General features: G+C 42.8%; 1 protein-coding gene across 1 annotated transcript; it reads left to right on the top strand.

Annotated features, from left to right (window-relative positions):
- The first annotated feature begins 13,273 nt into the window (after window positions 1–13,273).
- SNAI2 (snail family transcriptional repressor 2) lies at window positions 13,274–17,574 on the top strand. Its single transcript, XM_032296047.1, has 3 exons — window positions 13,274–14,145; window positions 14,889–15,434; window positions 16,341–17,574. The coding sequence occupies exons 1-3, from the start codon at window positions 14,067–14,069 to the stop codon at window positions 16,520–16,522; spliced, it is 807 nt and encodes a 268-aa protein (XP_032151938.1). The 5' UTR covers window positions 13,274–14,066; the 3' UTR covers window positions 16,523–17,574.
- The last annotated feature ends 4,628 nt before the right edge of the window (window positions 17,575–22,202 follow it).

Raw genomic sequence — 22,202 nt, 5'->3', positions numbered from 1 at the left:
CCTTTTCGTTTAATCAAGTTAGACTGTTGAAATGGTGGCTTATTTCTAAATACAAGAGTATTTTATACTTTTAACAAAATATCAACATACGTATTCACACATAAAATTTCTCCAGTGTTTTTTCATTAATTTTGTAATAAAGAAAATGCCCTCAACACAGCCAGCAGTAGACATCGAGACTCAGCCTCTCCACCTGTGTTTCCTTCAGCCACACTTTTCCTATGCCCGTTGTTCTAAAACAGGGCCTCTTAGCTCCAGCATGCTCCCCAGGCTCCCTGTTCTTGTTATTTCTTCTACTTAGAATGCTTCCCAGCCCCTTCCTGCTTTCAGGTACCATGGACCTACCCAACTCTCTAAACTCCGTTGAGCATCACTTCATCAGAACGGGATCCTGATTCTCCAGAAAAGGACCGTTTTCCTGTTAAGTTCTTGTGTAGCATCACTCAACCTCTACAATTGCTACAATTTGTAGTTCACATTTTTGAGGCAATCAGTACCCTTCTCCCATCTAAATTACAAGCTCCATGGGATCAGGGGTCTGTCTGTTTAGCTTACTATTGTTTCCCCAGCATCCAGAACATGATCTTGTATATACTGAACAATTATCTGTGGAATAAATAATGAACTAGTATTCCATCAAGTTTTTTTTTTACAACCCCTTACTTCTCCCTGTATAGAATGTCTAAGTTCCAGGTCACCATTCTTGAAAGTAAGAGTAAGGGGGAAATTAAATTGATTACTTTCCCCATGCCTTAATTTATACACATGCCTTTTAAATCATTACAGTGCAGTAAAGTCTATGCAAGCAATATATTCAGAATTATTACACTTTCATACTTTATAACTCAAGTCCCAAGAAATAGGACTAATACCTGTATCTCAGACTAATCATGTTATTTGAGGTTTTGGCAGGTGTCCTTGTTATGTTTGGAAGACTTAGTTGACTAGCAATATATCCAAATCTGCAGATGAGTCATGCCATAACAGGGATCTACTGTTATTATTAAATTTTGGCAGGGGAGTGACAGAAGGTCTCAATGGCTTATCTTGGCTCAGATCCAATGCCTTCTTTTGCAGTAATAAATAACATCACCCTGAGAACTAACAGCAGTAATGACAGAGGCAAGATCTTATATAAAAGATGTCTCAGGATTACTTCTATCTCAACTTGTCTTAAGGTGATAAAAACAAAGAAAAACAAGACAAAATAAAACATACGGTCATCCTAGAATCATGGCATTAAAAGGTAATAATCATGTTTCTGAAATAAAACTGCTATTGTTGGGTATTAAATCGTCATTCAAGTTCCTTTTAAAATGTTTTTTTAACCAAAAAAAAAAAAAAAAATTGGAAGGGAGTTGGGTTACGTGATCTCTAACAATGAGAGGATTAATTCCACCCCTCTGCCAACAGGTCTTATAGTGGAAGCACGAGGTCATAGCAGATAAGAGCAGGAGTCCTGGCGTCAGACTAACTGTATTCGCCTCTTGTCTGTAACAGCTATGGGCTGTTAGCTTGGAGAGCCCATGTGCAAAATGGGGATTTTATCAAGACTGAGTTAAAGGATGGGGAGAGGATTAAATAAAATCTGCTAAATTGCTTAATAGCGTATCTAGTACATAGTAAGCACTTAATACAGGGCAGCTCTTTTCATTATTTCTATGTGTGCTGGTAACTATATTTATAACTTTATGTGCATTATCTTACATACTTACAACATCTCTGCGAGACAATCATCAATATTCCTATTTACCAGTGAGTAAATGGGAATTCAATAAAGAAGCTGAGGTCACTGAGCTAATAATACCAGTCATTACTCAAATCCAGAACTACAGAGCTTCAAACGCTGCTATCATTACAGATCTCTAAAGCTGTATAATGTAACGGGCCCTTAGACTACGTCATGTTATTCTTTATTATATTCTTAACCAAACACAATTTCCCCATCTGAGTAACAGCTGTTATAGTCTGATTTGCAAATAATTGGAAGTCAATAACTGGTTGTTCTGTTAAGATCCAGTTTAAAAAAACCCAGTTAGAACAATTACCATGTGTATAAATTCCAGATCTCAACATCATCGACTGTAAAAACATAAATTATACCTGTCTGAGGGAGTTGTTATGAGATTTAAATAAGATTCATAAATACAGTCAGTATAATTCTTGGCTCAAGGTAGCCACTCAGTAAATGTTTATTTAAGAAAAAGATATATATATATATCACATATCCACTTCTAAGGATATGTGATAAATGATGACTGATAGGTAGATCATGATAATTAGATGATTGATTGATGACAGATAGGTGATTGGTTGATACTTTAATTGGTGGTAGACTGATGATAGATAGATGATTGATAGATCGGTGACAGATTAATGATGGATTGATGAGAGATTAATTGGCGATAGATAAATGTTAGATGACAGATAGGTAGGTAGCATGTGAAATCGTTGCGACTTGCAGAATCACTTCCTGCTAAAATCACTTCCACAGCCCACCTTACCCATTTGCACTATTTCATTCTCTGTAGTCAAGGTTCTTGCTCCCTTTCTTGAGTTATATAAAAATCTATAGTGCCCCTGGCTGGAAGAAACTATGAGCAGTATTCTCTATCTTATGCCCACATGGCTACGTGGGTGACTGTTTCCTTTCAGAATGTTTGGTATTGACAAAATGAATGGCGAAATTCTCCATAGGTTTTATGCGACACCAGCCACAGAGCTGAAGGGAACAGAAGCATCCGTGGTGATGGACTGAGCGTGGCAGCAGAAGGATGAGCTCTCCTGGGTGCTGCTCTGTCACCAGCACATATAGGATTTCAAACAAGCCATTTTATTTCTCCAGTTCTGAATCTCTGAATCTGGGTGTAATAAGATTTTCAGTTCAAGGATCTAGGTAATGTTCATCCTCGCATTCAACAATTAGGATGTCTGCAGGGCAGGGGAAGGATCACCTATTTGGTGCCTATTTGCATAAAAGACCAGGAGGCCTTCAAGGAAAATATAGTCATGCATCACATAAACAAGGTTTTGGAGGTTTGGATCAACCATGGAACATGCATACAATGATGGTACCATAAGATAATGATTCTGTATTTTTACTGCACTTTTTCTACGTTTAGATGCATAAATAACATTATTTTACAATTGCTTACAGTATTTAGTGCAGTAACATGTTGTACAGGTGTGTCACCGAGGTGCAATAGGCCATATCATATAGCCTAGGAGTGTGGTGGGTTTGACATCTTGGGTTGTGTAAATACACTCTACAATGTTCACGCAACGAAATCGCACAACACATTTCTCAGAATATATCCCCATTGCTAAGTGACATATGATGGTAATCCAAGGGCATGAATCTTTTAAGACAAGTGGTTCAGTGTCAAGGAGGAAATGTTATTTTGCATTAAGCACAGTATCTGTCATTCATATTAATATTTTCTTCTTGGCCCCTGTGGCCTCGTTTCTAGGTCCCAGGATAGGGGATTAAAACAAAGTTAGACAGCATAGGGGTGCGTAACGGTATTGAGGCCACATGGCTGCTGTGCTCAGCAATCCATGTGGAAGAGAGGAAGACATGTCTAGTAGTGAGAGGTTCTCTACCTAGAGCCCACAGGAGCATGGACACTAGAGTCTAAGCAAAATGGGTCTGCATGTAGACAGGAAAAGACGCCAGAGGGAACATCACCCTTCAAGGACGCCACGCAAGCTTTGCAATGGCTTTGACAACTTAGACAGCAGCTTTCGCAGCGATGGTGGCTACTGGAGGCCTGGCTTGGGGCCAAGAAAGGAGGAAAAAGACAAGAACAGTGTCACCAAGATGGAAAGGCCATGAGACTCCCCAAACTCCACCCAGGACTCTGGGAAGTATGGAAGAACTTGAGAAGGAGGCCTTCTGCAAAGCTACGGGGACAAAGACAGACAGCTACTCTTCTGTGTTTTTGATTGAACCCTTCTTTTAATCTCTAGGCTGGCACAGCGTAAGAAAACATAAGTTGCATGTAAGACAAAGAATTTGTGATCAATCGCCTTTAGTTGTCCTTTCCAAAGAAAACATCCAGCGTGTCTCTGTCTTAGTGCTCTAGCAATTGCTCTGAGGCTTCGAGAGCATGGCTCATTGACCTGAAATGACTGTAGGTGTATCTGCTGAAGTGTCTTCAAAACATATGTATTTAGGTGCCCTTATAAGAAAATGACAGTGGTGATGAACAGCTTACCACTTCCTGTCATTTCTAGATTTTTTTCCAAATTCACTTTGGAATCCATTGACTCACTCCTAGCAGAAATATCCAACTTTTCTCTTCCAAGTGCAAAGCAACAGGAAAAAAAAAATCTTATTCACAAAAGAGAATGAGACAATATATAAAACCAGCTTCCAAATTTTCCAAACTGCGGCTCTAGAATCAGCTGAGTAGTGAATTTGATTTTCTCATGACATCCCACAGCTGCTCAATCTCCACTTTGGTTAAGCTTCAGACCCATAGGGGTTCTGACAGTTCTCCATCCAGCAGGCGTCCTCAGAAAAGCCAGGGAAGGGCTGCCTCTGCGACCCGGTGCCTTTCATCAGCGGGCACACCCATCCTCTCTTCACACCGACTGTTAAGACAGTTAATCCTGCTGTCATCGCCGGGGCATTTCGTGCTGAGCACTCTTGACTTTCAACATCGTTGTGTCAAATCGCTGCCTTCCCTGGGGCTCATGGATGATGTTCCTCCAGCATGACGTCTCTGTTCTGATGGACACAAATACAACTTTGATTCATGGCATGGAAATGATGCAGACAAATGGCTCGGCGTTCTCCCTACACAGAGGTGACCTAGCCAGAGCCTACGTGACTAAAATATGGTAGCCTGGAATGCCTTTTTTCCCACTTACATAACTTGATACATTTTCCTTATCGCCTAGAGAAAAAAAAGACTCTTTTGTGGTGTGCAGAGGAGTCAGGATTTTTGCCTGTGCCTAGAGTCCCCGCAGGAATGTCTCCAGTGGGGGCTCAACCTCACGGTTCCTAGCAAGCCTCGGTTCATTTGATGGCTTTGGGGAAGGTGTCAGGGACTAAAGAACTTGCAACCCAACCTTGAGAACACCATTGTACCCATATAGTTGGGATATGAAATTCAAAGTATCTACACACTAGGCCAAGAAAATTTCACTCAATTGTAGCTTCTAGCCAAGGGAAATCCACTCTGGACTGAATGATAGAAAGAAAACCAAACACAGGGAGTGGGAGTCAGGAAGATCCAGGTGTACACATTCATCCTTTCCACCACAAGTTCTTTGTTACGATGTAGCCACTTGGAGTTTTTGGGTTAAAAGTCTTCCTTTACATTTTGGTCTAAAATTATTGACGCCACAACATCTTGTACCTTCTGTTTTCTGCTCAGGGTGCAAAAGCATAATAATGAAAATGAAAATAAAACATGCCGAGGAATAAACTCCTTAGATAGTAAACTGTACTACTTTACGGGGTGCGGGGGGAGGACTGAGCAGGTCAAGAGTCAGAATTGCACATGAGTTTTTAAATAGAGTCCTATTCTTTCTCTTTATTTTGATTTATTTAAGGGCCTTCAGGGAGAATTTGCAGAAGCTGATCAATTACATTTTCAAATAAAAGGCTGCCTCTGCAGGGCATCATGGGGGGAACCCGCTCGGGGCGCTCTTACCAGAAGTTTACATGTTACAGTTCTAATTCTCTATGATGCTGAGAAGGTTCACACCCTTACACAGGCCTCTTCTTGCCCTCTCAGGCAATAGTAAAAAATGGGGGGGGGAGGAGGTGTTGTACCAGATGGCCAAGGTTCTGCCTCACTCTAGTGTTCTGTGATTTCATTCCATCTCAGTTTTCTCTGAAGACTCAAATTCCCTTTCCACTTTCCTGGAGTCAAATTTCCGGCTCTAGCTCATCACTCACTCATCATTGAGGTACTGTGATCCCAAAGACTCAGGAGAGCTGGGACGTTCAGGATAATATTCATGCCATTAACTTTCATCCACAGTCACTTACAAATGATTTCACAGTGTCTTCCACCTTCCCTGCGAAAGTGCGGTGATGAATTCCACCCCGTCAGTAAAGTCTGGGTCTGCATGGCCGTGCTGCGGAAGCAGGGTGGAAAGGAAGAAATCCTGTCTGAAAGCAAGCGATGACAAAGGGACCCATCAAGTCAGCTCCTAAAAGGGCTTGTGCCTCTGCAAGCAGCCAGTCACCTCTGGGTGCTGGCCAGTGTTATGTCAACAACAGCTTCAGCGCTAGATTTGAATACTCCTCTGTTACTAGCTCACCTGGACTGCTCACTCACCTGAGGACTGAGCAATTAGGGCGCATTCCTAGCACCAGCGAAGGCTCCTATCCAAGGACAGGGCAGTAGGTTTGAAGGGGACAAATGAGTGCAATATTTCTTCCCCGTTATCATTCTGGCCTTCAGGTAGGACTTCCATTTTAAACGCAAGCCCCAAAAGTACTTTTAGAAAAGATCTTTCTACCTGTGAAGTGTGTGCATGTGTCTGTTTCTTTTTAAATAGCCATGGTATCATTAAAGAAAAAGTCTCCTTTGATAAAGTGCAACATAAAAAGATTTCTATTCAGCCAAATATTTGGATTTAGGGGTGAGTCCAAATAGCCACAGTGTTCTTCCACACTGGGATCTTCATCTTTTTTCAGGGGTCTTTATCAAGGATTAGGTTTGCAAATGGTGTGACCGAGTTTGACAGGCAGATGGCCAGTGTCTGTGGAGCAGAAAAAGCAACAGCACGGTGAGAGCTGGGAAGTGCTCCCAAGCCTTGTGTTCCCAGGGTGCTGACAGGTGTGCTTTTGGATGTGGCTCCGCAATTGGTACATCAAGATCTAAATGAGGGAGGCCATCCTACACATGGCATAATTTAGACTTTGCTTCTCTACACTGTCCTGGGAAGCATTGCAGTCTGCTGCTCTAAAGGATTTTGAATTTCATATTCAGGTAGGTGTGCTGATGGATCAGATCTGTGGCGCAGAGAGAGGCAGGGGTGCCACGCAGGGCAAGGACCAGAAGTCCACACCTGTACCCTCAAGCCAATGATCCCAGCCTTCTGCTTCCTTGTTCATGTGCAGGCAGTGGCTGCATGCCCTTCCCGCTGATTGAGGGCCCAACAACTGTGACGTCATTCTGGGAACTCCACGGTGCTGTCCTTCATGGTCCAGAAGACAAGCTTTGGGTTCCGGTGTAGAACATGCAGTGTTCCTTCTCCTAACCCACTCCAGTCTCTCTGTCTTGTGCACAGTCTTCTCTGACCCCCTACAGGGCACTGATGAGAGCCAGAGGACCTGAAAGGCCTTCATTTCTCCCTGGGCAGCCTCCTCCCTCCATTCTGGCTGCTATAGTAAAGTGTCAGGACTGGACTGCTTATGAAGAACAGAGGAAAGAAGCTCATTTCTCATACTTCTGGGGGCTGAAAGTAAGAGATCAAAGCCCAGCAGATTCGGAGTCTGGTAAGCTTCTTGGTTCACAAACTGTCTTCTCTGGTATCCTCGAATACAAGAAGGGAGGAGAGGGCTCACTGGGGTCTTTTGAAAGGGCACTAATCCCATTTATGAGGGCTCCACCCTCAGGACCTGACCCAGTCCCAGAGGCCACACCTTCAAAGACCATTACCTTAGGAGTCAGGCTTCAACACAGGAGTGTTGCAGGGACACAAGCATTCGGTCCACAGCAGCAGCACTGCCGCTTCCCCTGGGGACCCACCTGTCTCTCAGGCACCACGACACCTGTTGGCAAGCCCGCTGCCCATGCTGATGCCCCTGGGGCACTCGGGGACGTCACTGTTGTAATCACTGCCAGCTGTGGCAATGCTCTCAAGAAGCTCTCTCCATGTCTCATGCCACCTCTACCCCAGGGGCTCGAAGGCAGCACGGCCTGCTCTAACACCAACAGAATTCCAGGAAAGCCACATGCGGCCTCACTGAGGAATCCATGCCTGCTTCTCCATAGCATGTTTGGGTGCTCAGCCAAAAGATGTACTGGAGCGGCGGGCATCCTGCTGTAAGCAGCTTCAACACCCTTCTATGCTGACTAAGGGCTGGTTGTAGGAGTAGGCTTGGTGGGCCTACACAGACCAACCTACCTCACAACTTTACCAAACGTGTCCACTGCCATAGGAACCCATGGAGGCTTATTCTGGAGCAAGGCAGGCACACCACACCACTCATCCACACACGGGCACACCTATGAGAGGAAAAGAGAAATTTTCAGACTGTAAAACTCGATTATATTTGGAAACACCTATTCCTCATTGATGCCTTTATTTCCCCCCACATCATCTCATTCAAGATAAGGCGACAAATGTAACCACTCTTTTTTTTTTTTTTCCAAAAAACCACGTGATTCTTACCAAAGATTCGCCATCTCCTTTTTTGGCAGACCAGAAGACAATGGCAGCTTTTTAGTTAAGCACTAGGATTCTATTCCCAGAAGTCACACCCAACACCTGGAGGCAACTGGCATCAAGTCTGAAACCCAGCAACCCTGACCCTGGTGTGACTTGGAAAACGTGTGGGGGGAAGACAGCATGGAGACAGCGGTGAGTGAGACAGTGAGGGACTGCACAAACTGTACTTGAGTATCCCCTGAGTGGGGAAGAGAAAGCAGGAAGGCGAGTTTTCAAAGAAGTCATATTTTACAGCTAGTTGTGCGTCTATTTCACCATTACGATGTGTTACTAACATTAGCGTGGCGAACTATGCGGGACTTGAAGTTAAACTGCTTTAAATTCAAATGCTGCCTCTACCTACTCCTTACTAGCTGTGCCATTTGACCAACATAATTAACTTCCTTGTGTCTTCATTTCTTCATCTGTAAATAGGAATAAACTCGACCTTGCAAAATAAGCTACTTTGGAGGCATTCATTAAAATAATGTGTGTGGAAGTGCTTAGCATAGTGGCCAGCCAGCTCATATGAATCATGAAGAACGGCAGCTCTTATCACTACCCATAATGCCACATACTGCTGGACACTGAGTGTCCTTTAAGCAAACCAAGTGGGGTGGCAGAGTCCAGCAACGAAGTGCACAGCCTTGGAGGCAGACAGACTGAGTAGGAATCCTGGCTCCATCACCTTTATTCTGAATGCCCTGGGATACTGGGCTCAGGCTTCGTTGTCCATTTTTAAAACTCCTCTACCTTGTAGGTTATCATGCAGACATAAGAAAGAGTCCTGCAGGGTGCTGGCTCACCTCCAGTGTAGTGCTAGCTGCTTCTGCCTACTTCCTTCTTCCGACCGCATAGACTGATGATGTCATAACCTTTCCCTTCTTGCCTATCTTATAAAACCAACATAATTTGTTGGGTAAATGTTGTGCATATTTTTACAAACAGAAATGCATCACTTTGAATTATGAGTACACTAATAAGTTCAACAAATTTATATAATATCCATCTGAAATTGACAAATTTATATAATGTTCATCTGAAATTGACAAATTTATATAAGGTCCATCTGAAATTGACAAATTTATATAAGGTCCATCTGAAATTGACAAATTTATATAAGGTCCATCTGAAATTGGGGCAATTACAAAACAAGGTCAGGTCAATGCTTACTGTTGAGTCAAATGCATCCATTTTTCACTAGGTGGCAGACCTTGCTAAAAAGTTATTGGAAAAGGCAAGAAAGAAAAAGAAGACAATGAGTCTTCTGAAGCTGACCAATAGGTGTCTCTTTACAACCACATATCCCTGAGCTGTTGCTTAAAATACAGAATTCAACATTCTCTAGTCTTTCTTATTCATCTTACAGATACTGTCATCAACGCTCTCCACAAGGTACACACAGAACACTGAAGAGAAGACTATCTCTTACTTTTCATGATACACTTAAGTATATTCTATCCAGCCAAAGGGAAGTGAGGTCATTCAAACTTAACGAGGAATAAGATTCTGAACACAAGTGACTGGGCAGAAAGCAGATTTCATTAAAATGCTGTTCCCAAGTTAAAGGCTTTCTGTTTGAAGTGATCTTAGATATTTTTTGATCACGTGCGATGGTACTTATCTTGCTATTAGCATTAGCACTAACTCCAGACAGACAGATGGCTAGTGGCTATTGGCCTGCTGAACATGACCCTGGGAACACGCAAGAAATAATGGAAACTCCTCAACAGCAGGGGGACACCCTGGCACCATTTTGGCTACTATTACTTTTCCCAGCATTCAGACAGGTGAGTGCTCACACAAACGCATGCTCACGCTCATATTTGGCCCTGCTTACGTCACCAAGCACAGATACTTAAATATGTGAAGCTTATATTAGAGTACCATCTATGCCCTCGACAAAAGACGTTCTCCTTATTGTGGAGCTCAGAATATTTAAGCAGAATCCCATGCCCACACTCATAATTTTCCTTTTTCCATTAGAAATATTTGTTCCTAAATCATTTTACATACAGGTATGTGTATGTTAAATCCCACAAAGTGGCATCACAACTTTGTCATTCAAACTTCAAAGTTATATATAATGAATACTTTGTTTCCATCTCAATAGATTTTTTAATTAGTCATGAATATTCTTCAGATATCACATCCAAACTGATGATATTTCATCACTTCATATCTTTCAAGGGATATGAATATGCATATGAATTGAGGAGCTATAAATCCCCTCCAGAGTGACCCTACCACACACCAAAGTTAGAAAGAGATGTCTTTCACTTTAGGAGGCAGGACGCAGCATAAAAGGGGATTTTTCAGCCTCTGCCACAACCTGGTTTCTTCTAGAAATGCCTAAATGTGTACAAATCTCCATGCAAAATAAAGAAACCCAAGGTGCATTCTCAAACCTCATGGACCTAATTTATTCCCCTACTTGGCAGGGCAAGAATGTGTCTTTCATGAAAAAGACTGGCTCCAGGAGAAACTCCACCCATCCAGGGAGCCTGTGGGGAAGGCTGGCCCAGACCTTTAACTTACAGAGTTTTCCACAAGTTATCTTGGTCAGCTTCTTCAGAAAACAGAGGAAATGAGAGCCCGTCAGGTACGTCACATCAAATCACATCATGGCAATTAAGGAATTAGATTATATGGGCATCTGGGGTGCCAGGCAACCCACAGAGCCCATGCCGTGGAGCCTCGCCGGTGGGGCTCTAGCCTGGGAAGGTTATTTTTAAAGCCTCACCATGGCCTCCAAAGTTCCTCTTTTCTCCCCACAGTACATTAAACTCTCAAGAGCCTAAGGGCAGAGCTTGTGCCTTCCTTATTTTTGTCTTACCTGTGCCCACCAGCTTCACCCTAGCTGGGCTGTGCCCACGTGGCTCTAAGAACAAGCCCCATTTATTTGATAGTTATTAAATAATTTCTCACCAACCTAGGACTGGATCCTTGGATTAGCACAGCCACTGGCTTTGCTTGGCCCATTTTTCCCCCTCAGTCATTGATTTGATTTCTATTGGATTCCAGAATGAAAGCTTTAAAATCTGGCCCCTCAGTCATTGATTTGATTTCTATTGGATTCCAGAATGAAAGCTTTAAAATCTGGTGTAATTGCCTCCACAAAGATTTCTGTCCCTGGTCGAGGACCAAAGCCAGCCCCTCCAGATGAGCCCTCTGGCTGGCAGAAGGAGAAGAAACCTCTGTCTTGTCTTAGCAGAGTCCCAGCAGCTGGCCTTTGGGTGTGGCCTCGACTTCCCTGCTTGCATTTCTACCACGTGGTGCTGGCGCCGCATTCTCTCCGCTGTGTCTGAGCAGAGCACCTGTTTCGTCTGACTCACGCCATCGGCGCGTAGACTTGCCCTGCTCTGACAGCAGCCCAGACCTCACACGGGCATCCGTGTGACTCGCTAGCACGCGGATCTGTGTAATGACATGCCCCATGCACAGACCCGAGCCCCATCCGCTCCTCGCAGTAGGTGTGGCCGCAGGCCCAGACGCCGATCTCTGCTGTGCACCCTCCGATACCTGCTGATGGGGCTGGGCTGGGCTATGCCTCCCTGATCCAAATTTAAGCTTTTTCATGCATAGTGAATTATTGTTCAACGTTGCAAATGGATTTTTGAATACATATTTTAGTCGATTATCTTGTTTGTTATAACCACCATCAAAGAAATACCAAACGTTGTCCAACACTCTCCTCTGTTGTGAATAGATGGTGCAGAGTGAAACAAGCACGTAACGACTCATGAGGATTTCTGCTTTCTCAACTGTGCTAGATCTCTAACAAAAATGTGTGTGTGTCTCGGGAAATGGAGTGAAGAGCAAGGAGGACTCCTGCTCCCATCAACCCAGGTACCTACATCTGAACAAACCCTCACATAGAGTGGCAAGCTTAGAAAACTCGCTCTGGCTTTTCCTCCGGGTTCCAGTTTGTGAAGACATTCAAGGTGCCTTCATATTTTCCTGTCTCCTGCCAGTCCAGTTCCCTCAGCGTAAGGATTCCTTTGAATTATCTTCTCCGTTTGACGTTTAAATTAGTATCTGCTGGAAGAGATAAGAATGATCATTGAAATTAGCTCAGGAAACGTGTGAGTGCCCCACCTCACACCCCCAGACACACATACACGCTTGTTTTCTCATTCCAAGATTAAGAAGTTATGCAGCCTGACGATGCAGTTTTCTCTGACAAGTCTTGACATCACCACTGTTATTTTCTTTTTCACTTTTTTCCTCCAGCACCTGTTAGAAACGAAAGTAGGATGATCTTTATGTGAATTCGTTCTTTCCTTATTCTTTTAGTAAAGGTAGGGATAAGAGTGTGCAATAAGCGAAGATGCTTTAAAATATGCTTGAAATTTTATGTTTAAAATAAATCATCTTAAAGTATTTTTAGATTGAAGACCATATACAAAAGAAAGGTGTTTTTGCCAGTTACTAGAGTGGATTATGAAGCCTTTAACCAACTGATACTCCTAAGAGTATCCTTTAATTTGTTTTTTAAGCATTATACAGGAACCTGGCGGATACGGAGGTGGATTTTAATGGCTTTATACTGATGAAAATAGCACCAAATAAAAGCGGGGGAATATTTGAAATGAAATAATCGTCTCTAAAGACCCATACACCCTTTTTACCATAAAAATGCACCATAGAACATGAAAAGATAAGATCTCTTGTCAAAGTGTGAGTGAGAGACTGTCCCATGGTTCCAAATGACAGTTTACCTCTTGCCCCCCCACCCCCTTCTCTGCCAGCGTTCCTTTTTATCTTTGCAGTCTTCCAGTTCTTCCGATCAGCCTGCCTTTAAAGGGCTACAAAGCATTTCTTTCAAGCCACCATAGCTGACACGGTGACAAGATTACTCAATTTGCACGCGGCCGCGCTGCCCCGGGCTTCGCGGAAGCCCCAGTGGAGTCGCGCACTGCCCTGGCCGCAGGCAAGGCTGCAGCCCCCCCACCCCAGGCCCAGGTCCCAGGAGAGCGCCCGCCGCGCTCACAGGCGCCTTTGTCTTCCCGCTTCCCCCTTCCTTTTTCAAAGGCCAAGAGTTAATTATTTGGTCCCTGCGCAAGGCAAACCTCTCCAAATGCCACTTCCAAATATAGGCTCTCATTAACACCAGAGGCTGGCCTGGCGTGGCGCAGGGCGGCCCTTCCTTCCCTGGCGGACACCGTGTCCCCGCGCGCTGGCGCTGCCCCACATCTGGAGGCCAGGCGGGCCGGGCAGAGACCCCGGCTCCTGCGCCCGTCCTGGCTGCAGAGAGCGCGGGTCGCGGGCGGGGCTCGCCGAGCGGGGTTACCTCTCTCGAAAATACTTAAACATTTTTTTCCCTCTCTCCCGAAATCTCGAAAAACAGCCCATTTTGAACCAGAATAATTTAGTCTGACAACAGATTCTTCCTCTGTTCACAGCTGTCCCAGAGGGAGGAGCTGAAATCTGAACCTCTCAGCTGTGATTGGATCTTTCTTGCAAAAGAGAGGAAAAAAAAAACCCTCCCAGCCAAAACGGGCTCAGTTCGTAAAGGAGCCGGGCGACTTCAGAGGCGCCGGCCCGTCCGCCTGCCGCACCTGAGCGCGGCCCCTGCCCGAGCCCGGCCAGCCGCGATGCTGTAGGGACCGCCGCGTCCTCCCGCCGGACCGTTATCCGCGCCGGCGCCCGCCAGACCCGCCGGCAAGATGCCGCGCTCCTTCCTGGTCAAGAAGCATTTCAACGCCTCCAAAAAGCCAAACTACAGCGAACTGGACACACACACAGGTAAAAAGAGAAAAATAGATCTAGAGCTACGTATCTAGAGCTTTGCAAATGCGAATCTACGTATTGCTCTTCAAATACCATTACAAAAGAGCCAAAGATGCAGCTGGTTTCCTTTAAAGCGATGTCCTAAAAGGGAGCTTACCTCATTTTGATAATTTAGGGTGCCTTTTAATTCAAAACTTTTTGAGCTCTTGACTGACAAGGAGCATTTCATTCAAATCTCGCAGCCTGGTTTGCTAAAGCCTGTGGATACATGCGTAATGAGTATGTGAAGGATGAGCAACATAAGGCTTGCATTACTGCGTTTTTCGCTCACTAAGTCTCCTCTCCTTTAGAAGGCAGCTTGACGCAGGCATATCTTTGTACTGACGGTCGTAATACACGTAAATCGCCCAGGCACAAAATGAAAAACAACTTTCTGTGTGTTTAAAAATAATGTGGAGGCTCTCTGCGTCCTCAGTGGGGACGTGCGGCGCTGCTTGGCTGCGCTCCCTGACTTCAGAGCACCTATAGCTCCCTGCAGCTGTCAGCCTCTGTGTGCATTAACTACAGTAACTCCGTCGGTGCCAGGCTGGAAATGAAACACCTTAGTAGGGTGCATGCCCTCCTAAATGGGCCTATCTTCTTCCTGAGGAAATCACGTGTGTGTTGCTAAATACCTTTTCAGTGTATGTATGAGTGCGTGTGGATTTATTTTTAGTTATTTTTACCTTAATCTTCTCTCCTCCTCTTTTCTTCCCCAGTGATTATTTCCCCGTATCTCTATGAGAGTTACTCCATGCCTGTCATACCACAACCGGAGATCCTCAGCTCAGGAGCATACAGCCCCATCACCGTGTGGACTACGGCAGCTCCATTCCACGCCCAGCTACCCAATGGCCTCTCTCCACTTTCCGGATACTCCTCATCTTTGGGGCGAGTGAGTCCCCCTCCTCCATCTGACACCTCCTCCAAGGACCACAGTGGCTCAGAAAGCCCCATTAGTGATGAAGAGGAAAGACTACAGTCCAAGCTTTCAGACCCCCATGCCATTGAAGCTGAAAAGTTTCAGTGCAATTTATGCAATAAGACCTATTCAACGTTTTCTGGGCTGGCGAAACACAAGCAGCTGCACTGCGATGCTCAGTCTAGAAAATCTTTCAGCTGTAAATACTGTGACAAGGAATATGTGAGCCTGGGCGCCCTGAAGATGCACATTCGGACCCACACATTACCTTGTGTTTGCAAGATCTGCGGCAAGGCGTTTTCCAGACCCTGGTTGCTTCAAGGACACATTAGAACTCACACTGGTAAGAGAAAAACTACAGACAGGCATGTTACTCTCAGACACAATGAAGCTGGGCTGGCTGTTGGATTTGCATGAAGTTGTGACATAGTGCTTTTAATGAGGACAGTCACTGATAGCTACTTCCTGACTACTCAAAAAGCTGTTAGGGCACAAAGTGCTCCATTTCTTGCTAACAACCTCTGCTCCAGGGACTGCAAACACCATGTAGACTTTGGAAAGTAGTTTCAGAAGGTTTGGTCTCAAAGATCAGTGAGAAAAGCAGGAAAGATGTGCTTGAATGTGTGTTCTGTGAAACTGCCCCCAGTAATCAGCAAATACAAATGTTGCTATCTTAATCAATTGATTTGGTTAATAGATGAAGGCTTTTCCTACAGTTTTCTGTTAGTTACATGCTTGCTCTGATATCTGTCACCCATGGGTGACTTGGATAATTGAAACTAAATTTATTTTGCCTCTCTTGCTTTGTGTGTGGATTTTTTGCTGCTTAATTTCTTATTCCTATCACGGGATTATCCTGCCGGGTGTCATGGCACTTAGACTGCCTTAATCGTAGTACAGAAAGAGAGAAAAGGGGGAAATATTGGGAAATGCTGTGAGGTGCTCGACATTAGCTGCACCTGCTGAAGAAGAAAGCTTTAAGAAATGAAAGTCCACGAGCTACGTAAATTATTTCTGCGTGATTGGCAGCAGTAATAATATTCTGTGTATGGTGTCTTAATGCAATATTCAAATTTATCTTAAAAGGTCAGATAGTTTCAAAAGTGTCTATTATGAGGGATTTTAATCCGATTTTGCTGCTTCTCATTATTTAGGCAAAATGTGATTGACTTTTGTTAACATTATTTAACTGTATGTTTTCTCTAAAAACACTGACTGTCTTTCTTTTTTCCTCCCACTCCACCCCCAGGGGAGAAGCCTTTTTCTTGCCCTCACTGCAACAGAGCATTTGCAGACAGGTCAAACCTGAGGGCTCATCTGCAGACCCATTCTGATGTAAAGAAATACCAGTGCAAAAACTGCTCCAAAACCTTCTCCAGAATGTCTCTCCTGCACAAACATGAGGAATCTGGCTGCTGTGTAGCACACTGAGTGACGCAATCAATGTTTACTCGAACAGAATGCATTTCTTCACTCCGAAGCCAAATGACAAATAAAGTCCAAAGGCATTTTCTCCTGTGCTGACTGACCAAATAATATGTATAGACACACACACACATATGCACACACACACATGCACACATACACACACACACACACACACACGAAGAGCTGCAAGAGCATGGAATTCATGTGTTTAAAGATAGTCCTTTCCATGTGAAATTTAAAATTACTATATATTTGCTGATGGCTAGATTCAGAGAATTCTCTTCAAAGAAAAAATGAAAAGCACATCGCATCTTTTCTTCCTAAAAGAGAATGCAAAGATTTACATTGATGCCAAATCATTTCAATTGAAAAGAACAGTATTGCTTTGTAATAGAGTCTGTAATAGGATTTCCCATAGGAAGAGAATCTGCCAGACGCAAACTCAGGTGCCTTAAAATGTATTCCAAGTTTACTCCATGTCTGATGTCTGGTTACCATTGTTGAACTAAAGCCTTTTTTGATTACCTGTAGTGCTTTAAAGTGTATTTTTTAAAGCGAAGAAAAAAAAAAAAAAAGAAAAAGTACAAAACACAGGAGAATGTATTAAAAGTATTTTTGTTTTGTTTTGTTTTTGCCAATTAACAGTATGTGCCTTGGGGGAGGAGGGAAAGATTAGTTTTGAACATTCCTGGCACATGCTCTACGTCTTACTATTCTAAGGAATTTTAATGATTTTCGAAAATTAATTAAAGATGGGAATAGGTGCAAAAGATGATTTTTACAAATTCATTAATGTACTTAAACTATTTCAAATGCATATCAGAAATGCAATAATACAATTCCCCTTCCAAGTGCCTTTTTGAATCGTGTAGTTGATGAGTCAATGTAAATTTGTGTTTATTTTTATATGATTGAATGAGTTTTGTATGAAACTGAGATGCTGTCTATAGCTATGTCTATAAACAACCTGAAGACTTGTGAAATCAACGTTTCTTTTTTAAAAAACAATTTTCAAGGTTTTTTTTTTTTTACAATAAACAATTTTGATTTAAAAACCTCTTGTTTGCATACTATTTCCAAAGGCTTTACTTGCTGCATGATTAATACCAAACCACGGTAAAAAGAATTGTTTGTTAATAAGAAAAAAATGAATAGTGCTTATTATGCATGTGAAGCATTATTTTTATGTGTTAGGTTATAATAAAGTAAGCTACTGGTATTATTTTTACTCTTAAGATAATAGTGTCACACTTAAAAGAGACATGATACTAGCACACCATTTTAACAAACATCACACTTTCTGACTGCAAAAATAGTTGCATTACTAATAGTCAAAAATAATTTTCAAAATTTTTTATGTTGACTTAATATGTTTGTTTTCTGAAAACAAAAATTGCAATCACTTTTATTATTACATAAGCACCATAACAGTTTAGGATTTTTAAAAGAAATATTATGTAATGAGATATATGAGGGAAAAGAGGACAAACTGCAGGAAAAGACCAGGGGAAACAATTTACTATAAATTACGTGAGTTGGAAAATTAAATCATGCAAGGAAAACCCCCCCATCTGGTAACATATAACATAAATGGTATGCTTGATAGGAACAGGTCAGTGAACAGTGACAGCTGCCTTTTGAGTTATTTGAACAAGTTGGACAGGCATCCACCCAAACTTAATGTATACTGGGTAAATTATAACATGACCATCCATTCATATGCACATGCATGTGTATATGCTAAATAAATGCATGTGTAGTAACTCATATGCAAAAATCCTAACCCTCATAGGGACTGTGAAAATTAACCAAATGTGTGCTAGAATCCAAACTCCTAAGCTTATTATAAGACAAGTTTCTGCCACTGTTCATTGCATCTCTCTGGTGATTTGATCAGAACTTGAGAATCATTTTTTTTCTTTAAATATATTTGTAATATTATACCAATAAATTCCAGAATTTGTATATCGAAGATGTTGGTAGCAGGCCCTTAGCAAATGACCAACAATAAATACCAATACTATTCCCTTAATGTTCACATTCCTTCCACTGTATGTTACATTTACATTTTCAGCCAACATATAAAAGGGTGTGCACTTAACTAAAATAAAGTCTTAAACTTAGTAGTCTTCTTTAGTTTTTTTTTTTGACCTTTCAGTACACGTTTTTTAGAGGCAAAATTATTTGGAACAGCAGTTTATGAATATGAAAAAATGGCTGATATCTTGACTGAAGCATTCTCAAGTTATAAAAGTACCAATTTAGCTAAACGTATATGGTATAAAAATGATTGCCAATAATTATCTAGAAGTTTCCAAGCCAGCTAGCATGTAGAAACGTCTGGCAAGGGGAAGTGTGAGTGAGTCAAGCCTTCTTGGATGTTCTGGTTGGCTATCCCAGGAATCACATCTACTCCTGTTTCCCTCCCTCATTTGCAGGTATACAGACAAGTAACCTCTTGGTGTCCAAAATCTAAACTGCTAACTTTCTAAGAGGAAAAGTCTATTCATGTTTAAGTTCTTCGTGGAGAATTAGTAGTGATATTTTTGTAATATATTCTACTTCATTCTCATCATTCTAATTTCATTCATGATTAAAATATGTTACTTTCATTAAGGTATCATGGGTCTGAATTAAGGTACAGCAGATATTAAGATATTCTCAATATACCTCAAGTAAATTTTTAGAGTTTTTAGTATTTTTTACCAAGGTCTTGGACTAGGTATCTGCTCTCCTATATACATACATAAGGCCCAAATAAAATGTCATTTACTTTGAAATGCTTTACCAAATTCACCCCCTCTGGGAGCTTTATACCATTTATATGATATCACTTACCTCATTACATCACAATCTTTTCTCAATGTCTTTTTCACTACACAAAACGTCCTTAAAGCAGAAATTCCCAGTACCCAGCCCATCATCTAGAGCAAAAATATCAGCAAATGTTTGTTGAATCATCAATAACATAATAGAAATTGGTAAAATAAAACACAGATCTAAAAGAAATTTATCATATTCCCCTTTATTGCATAGTATTGATAATTTCTTGATTCTTGATTCAGAGAGATTCTTGAATCAAATTTACTGGTCTCTCCTAGCGATGACAGATCCCCAAAATAGATTGGATGTCCAAGAAAGAAAAGAAGCGGGATAGAGTGCATATAGACAAGGTTTAATAATCATTCTGACAGCCTGTGTTTTGGAAACCATAGTTTCCAAATGTACATTTTAACATGTACATATGCACATAAGCATTCTCAGGATCTTTAATTTGTTTTATGTAATCTGGGACACTGTGTTATAGTGAGGAAAGCACAAATTCTTAAAGCCAACAAATGCATTTATTGCATCGCTGCCTCACCACTTTTTGGCTTTCTGTCCTTCTGCAAGTGAAGTTATGCATCCGCTTCCTATTGTGTAAAATAGAAACAGAATCTCAGTATCATAAATAAAGTACTCAACAGTCCCTTGCCCTAATATGCCTCATATATCATAATAATGAGCTCTCAATGTTATCATTAAATGTTTAACTACACCTGCTCTTGTACCAGGAAACTGACATATATGTGATCTTCTTCAATGGTTACAATTTATCTCTGAAGTTGGTATTTCATGGATAAGGACATTAAACTCAGAACGATTGGATAATGGGCCCAAAGTAACAAAGGTGGCAAGTTGCAAAACTGAAATACAAACCCGGACTCTTCGGGCTGTGAGGACTTTGCCTTTTCCATGGCACCAGGGGAATGAGGAGGAGCTGCTGTACCATACTCAGCAAGAGATTTATACCTTGTAGGCACATAGCAGAGGTCTGCTGAAGAGGACTGTGATCATGCGCTAAATATGCCAGTGGTATATTTAGAGCCACCAGCATTCAGGAGTTGTACAAAGCACATGTAACAATCTTCAGAGCCATTTCCCAATTTCTTCTAGAAATCCTGTGGGCTCCACCTCCTGTGGTGTCGGCCCTCCCTTCCATGGCACCTCCCCATAGGCCCTCAAGTTCTCCTGGTGCCCTTGAGCTTTTTCTGTGGGGCTGGTCTCAGTGCGGCTGGGAAGCAGCTGGTCTCCATCCTCTGAACATTAACACTTCATCTTCTGGAGGCCACTGCGGCTCCCTCACACGCCCACACTCCCCAACCGGCTTTTATCTTCTTAGACTGAAAAGTCTTCCAAGCTAAACAATCATTTCTTTCACTACTAAAATGTGGACACTCTGGTGTAATGAGGCAATTATAACTTTGAAAAGTATAAGGTTTTTCTGGCTAAGATCCACATCTAAGGAGTTGTCCCTAGTTTAGATATGAGAAACATTTCAAGCAAAATTAATTTGAGAATGAGTACTCTGTCATCTAGGAAAGCAACAATTCTCAAATAAGACGATTTTCTATCATGTCTTCTCATCAGACACAGGGGAAGAACTAATGCATCCCATTAACCTGAGACGGATACATATGAAGGAAAAAAAACCCTCCGACTTAATTTTCAGCAATAAATATGCATAACCTACCACCACAGGAGTAAATCTATGGCTAAAGTTAGGGTGAGCACACAGCCCTCCAGGAAGCAATAATTACTCTGTGAAAGGCATGCATGTAAAAATCAACAGGCATGGCAACTTTTCCGTTGTGGCGCTTGGCCAGACCCCCGAACAATGAGAGATTAGCAGAGGAAATGGCAGCGTATCCCTGTCCGCAGACTCCAAAGAGGCTGGGAGGTATTTATAGCCATGAGTAGGAGAGCTGCTATGAGTAAAAGAGATGGGTGCGTTTATCCTTTCTGTACCAGTTCATCTAATTAAGCTCCTCTGGTTACAAGAGTCGGTTCAATCCGTTCAGTGCGTTCTTTTGAAAATTTGTAGAGACAGTTGTGAGGCCCTTTGAATGATCACTGAGTAATTTTCGTAGACAATGGTGGGGCGAGGGCCTGTCATTCACTCTTTTCACCAGCTATGACAGCAGAGAAGGGTGTGACGATATTCTCCACGAATCTGTTCTGGGGCTTGAATCAACTGCCTTCCAGGTAAGGAGCAACACTTAATATGGTTCTTCTACTGTATGCTTGGCAGGTCGCAACAGCTGAGTCTAAGGAATGGAAAGGGAAGCCCTGGGTTGGGTACAATGGTGATACCTTCTCTGGCCAAAAAAAAAATGAATTCTATTTCTTGTGAGTTCCAGCTTCTCTGTCCATACATCCTCCAGATGTATAGAGGTGTAAAGCTTTCCCATATTGTGTGATAACTTTTTACTTTTATTTTTTAAGTTAGCAGACAAGGCGGTAATAGAAGTTATCGCCTTCAGCCGAACACAACGCCGCTGAGTTGTGGGCCCTGAGGTCCTGGCAGACCCGGTCAGAGTGCGCCACGTGCCACCGTGCCCAAGCTCCTCAGTGGGTCTGATGAACGTCCTGGCTGATGGGTGGGGCGGGCCTGAGAGTCTGCATTTCCAGCCAGCGCCCAAGCGAGCCCCTGCTGGTGGTCCTCCTGCTCACTCCTGACAGCCAAGCTCTACTCACCCGTGCTTCTGGCCCCAGCCCCTTCCCCTCCCCGCTCCTCTCTCAGGACTGCAGCGGGAGAGCAAGGTGTCTCCGGAAGGGGCCTGCGCTCCACGTTTGCCACCGGGAGTGGGGACAGGGGGACCTGAGAGCAGGGTCCCACGGAAGCCAGCGTCCTCTGCTCCCG

The sequence above is a fragment of the Sapajus apella genome, unplaced genomic scaffold (genome assembly GCF_009761245.1).
Source record: "Sapajus apella isolate SASKATOON/1434 unplaced genomic scaffold, GSC_monkey_1.0 scaffold35, whole genome shotgun sequence".
NCBI classification, from domain to species: domain Eukaryota; kingdom Metazoa; phylum Chordata; class Mammalia; order Primates; family Cebidae; genus Sapajus; species Sapajus apella.
This window is presented reverse-complemented; position numbering and strand designations above follow the sequence as displayed.

What these genes read in the sequence shown, in the direction of transcription:
- SNAI2 (XM_032296047.1), top strand. Translation starts at nt 14,067, where the DNA reads ATGCCGCGCTCCTTCCTGGTCAAGAAGCATTTCAACGCCTCCAAAAAG. An exon ending in CGAACTGGACACACACACAG is followed by an intron (nt 14,146 to 14,888) that starts GTAAAAAGAGAA and finishes TTTCTTCCCCAG; the next exon opens with TGATTATTTCCCCGTATCTC. An exon ending in ACACATTAGAACTCACACTG is followed by an intron (nt 15,435 to 16,340) that starts GTAAGAGAAAAA and finishes CTCCACCCCCAG; the next exon opens with GGGAGAAGCCTTTTTCTTGC.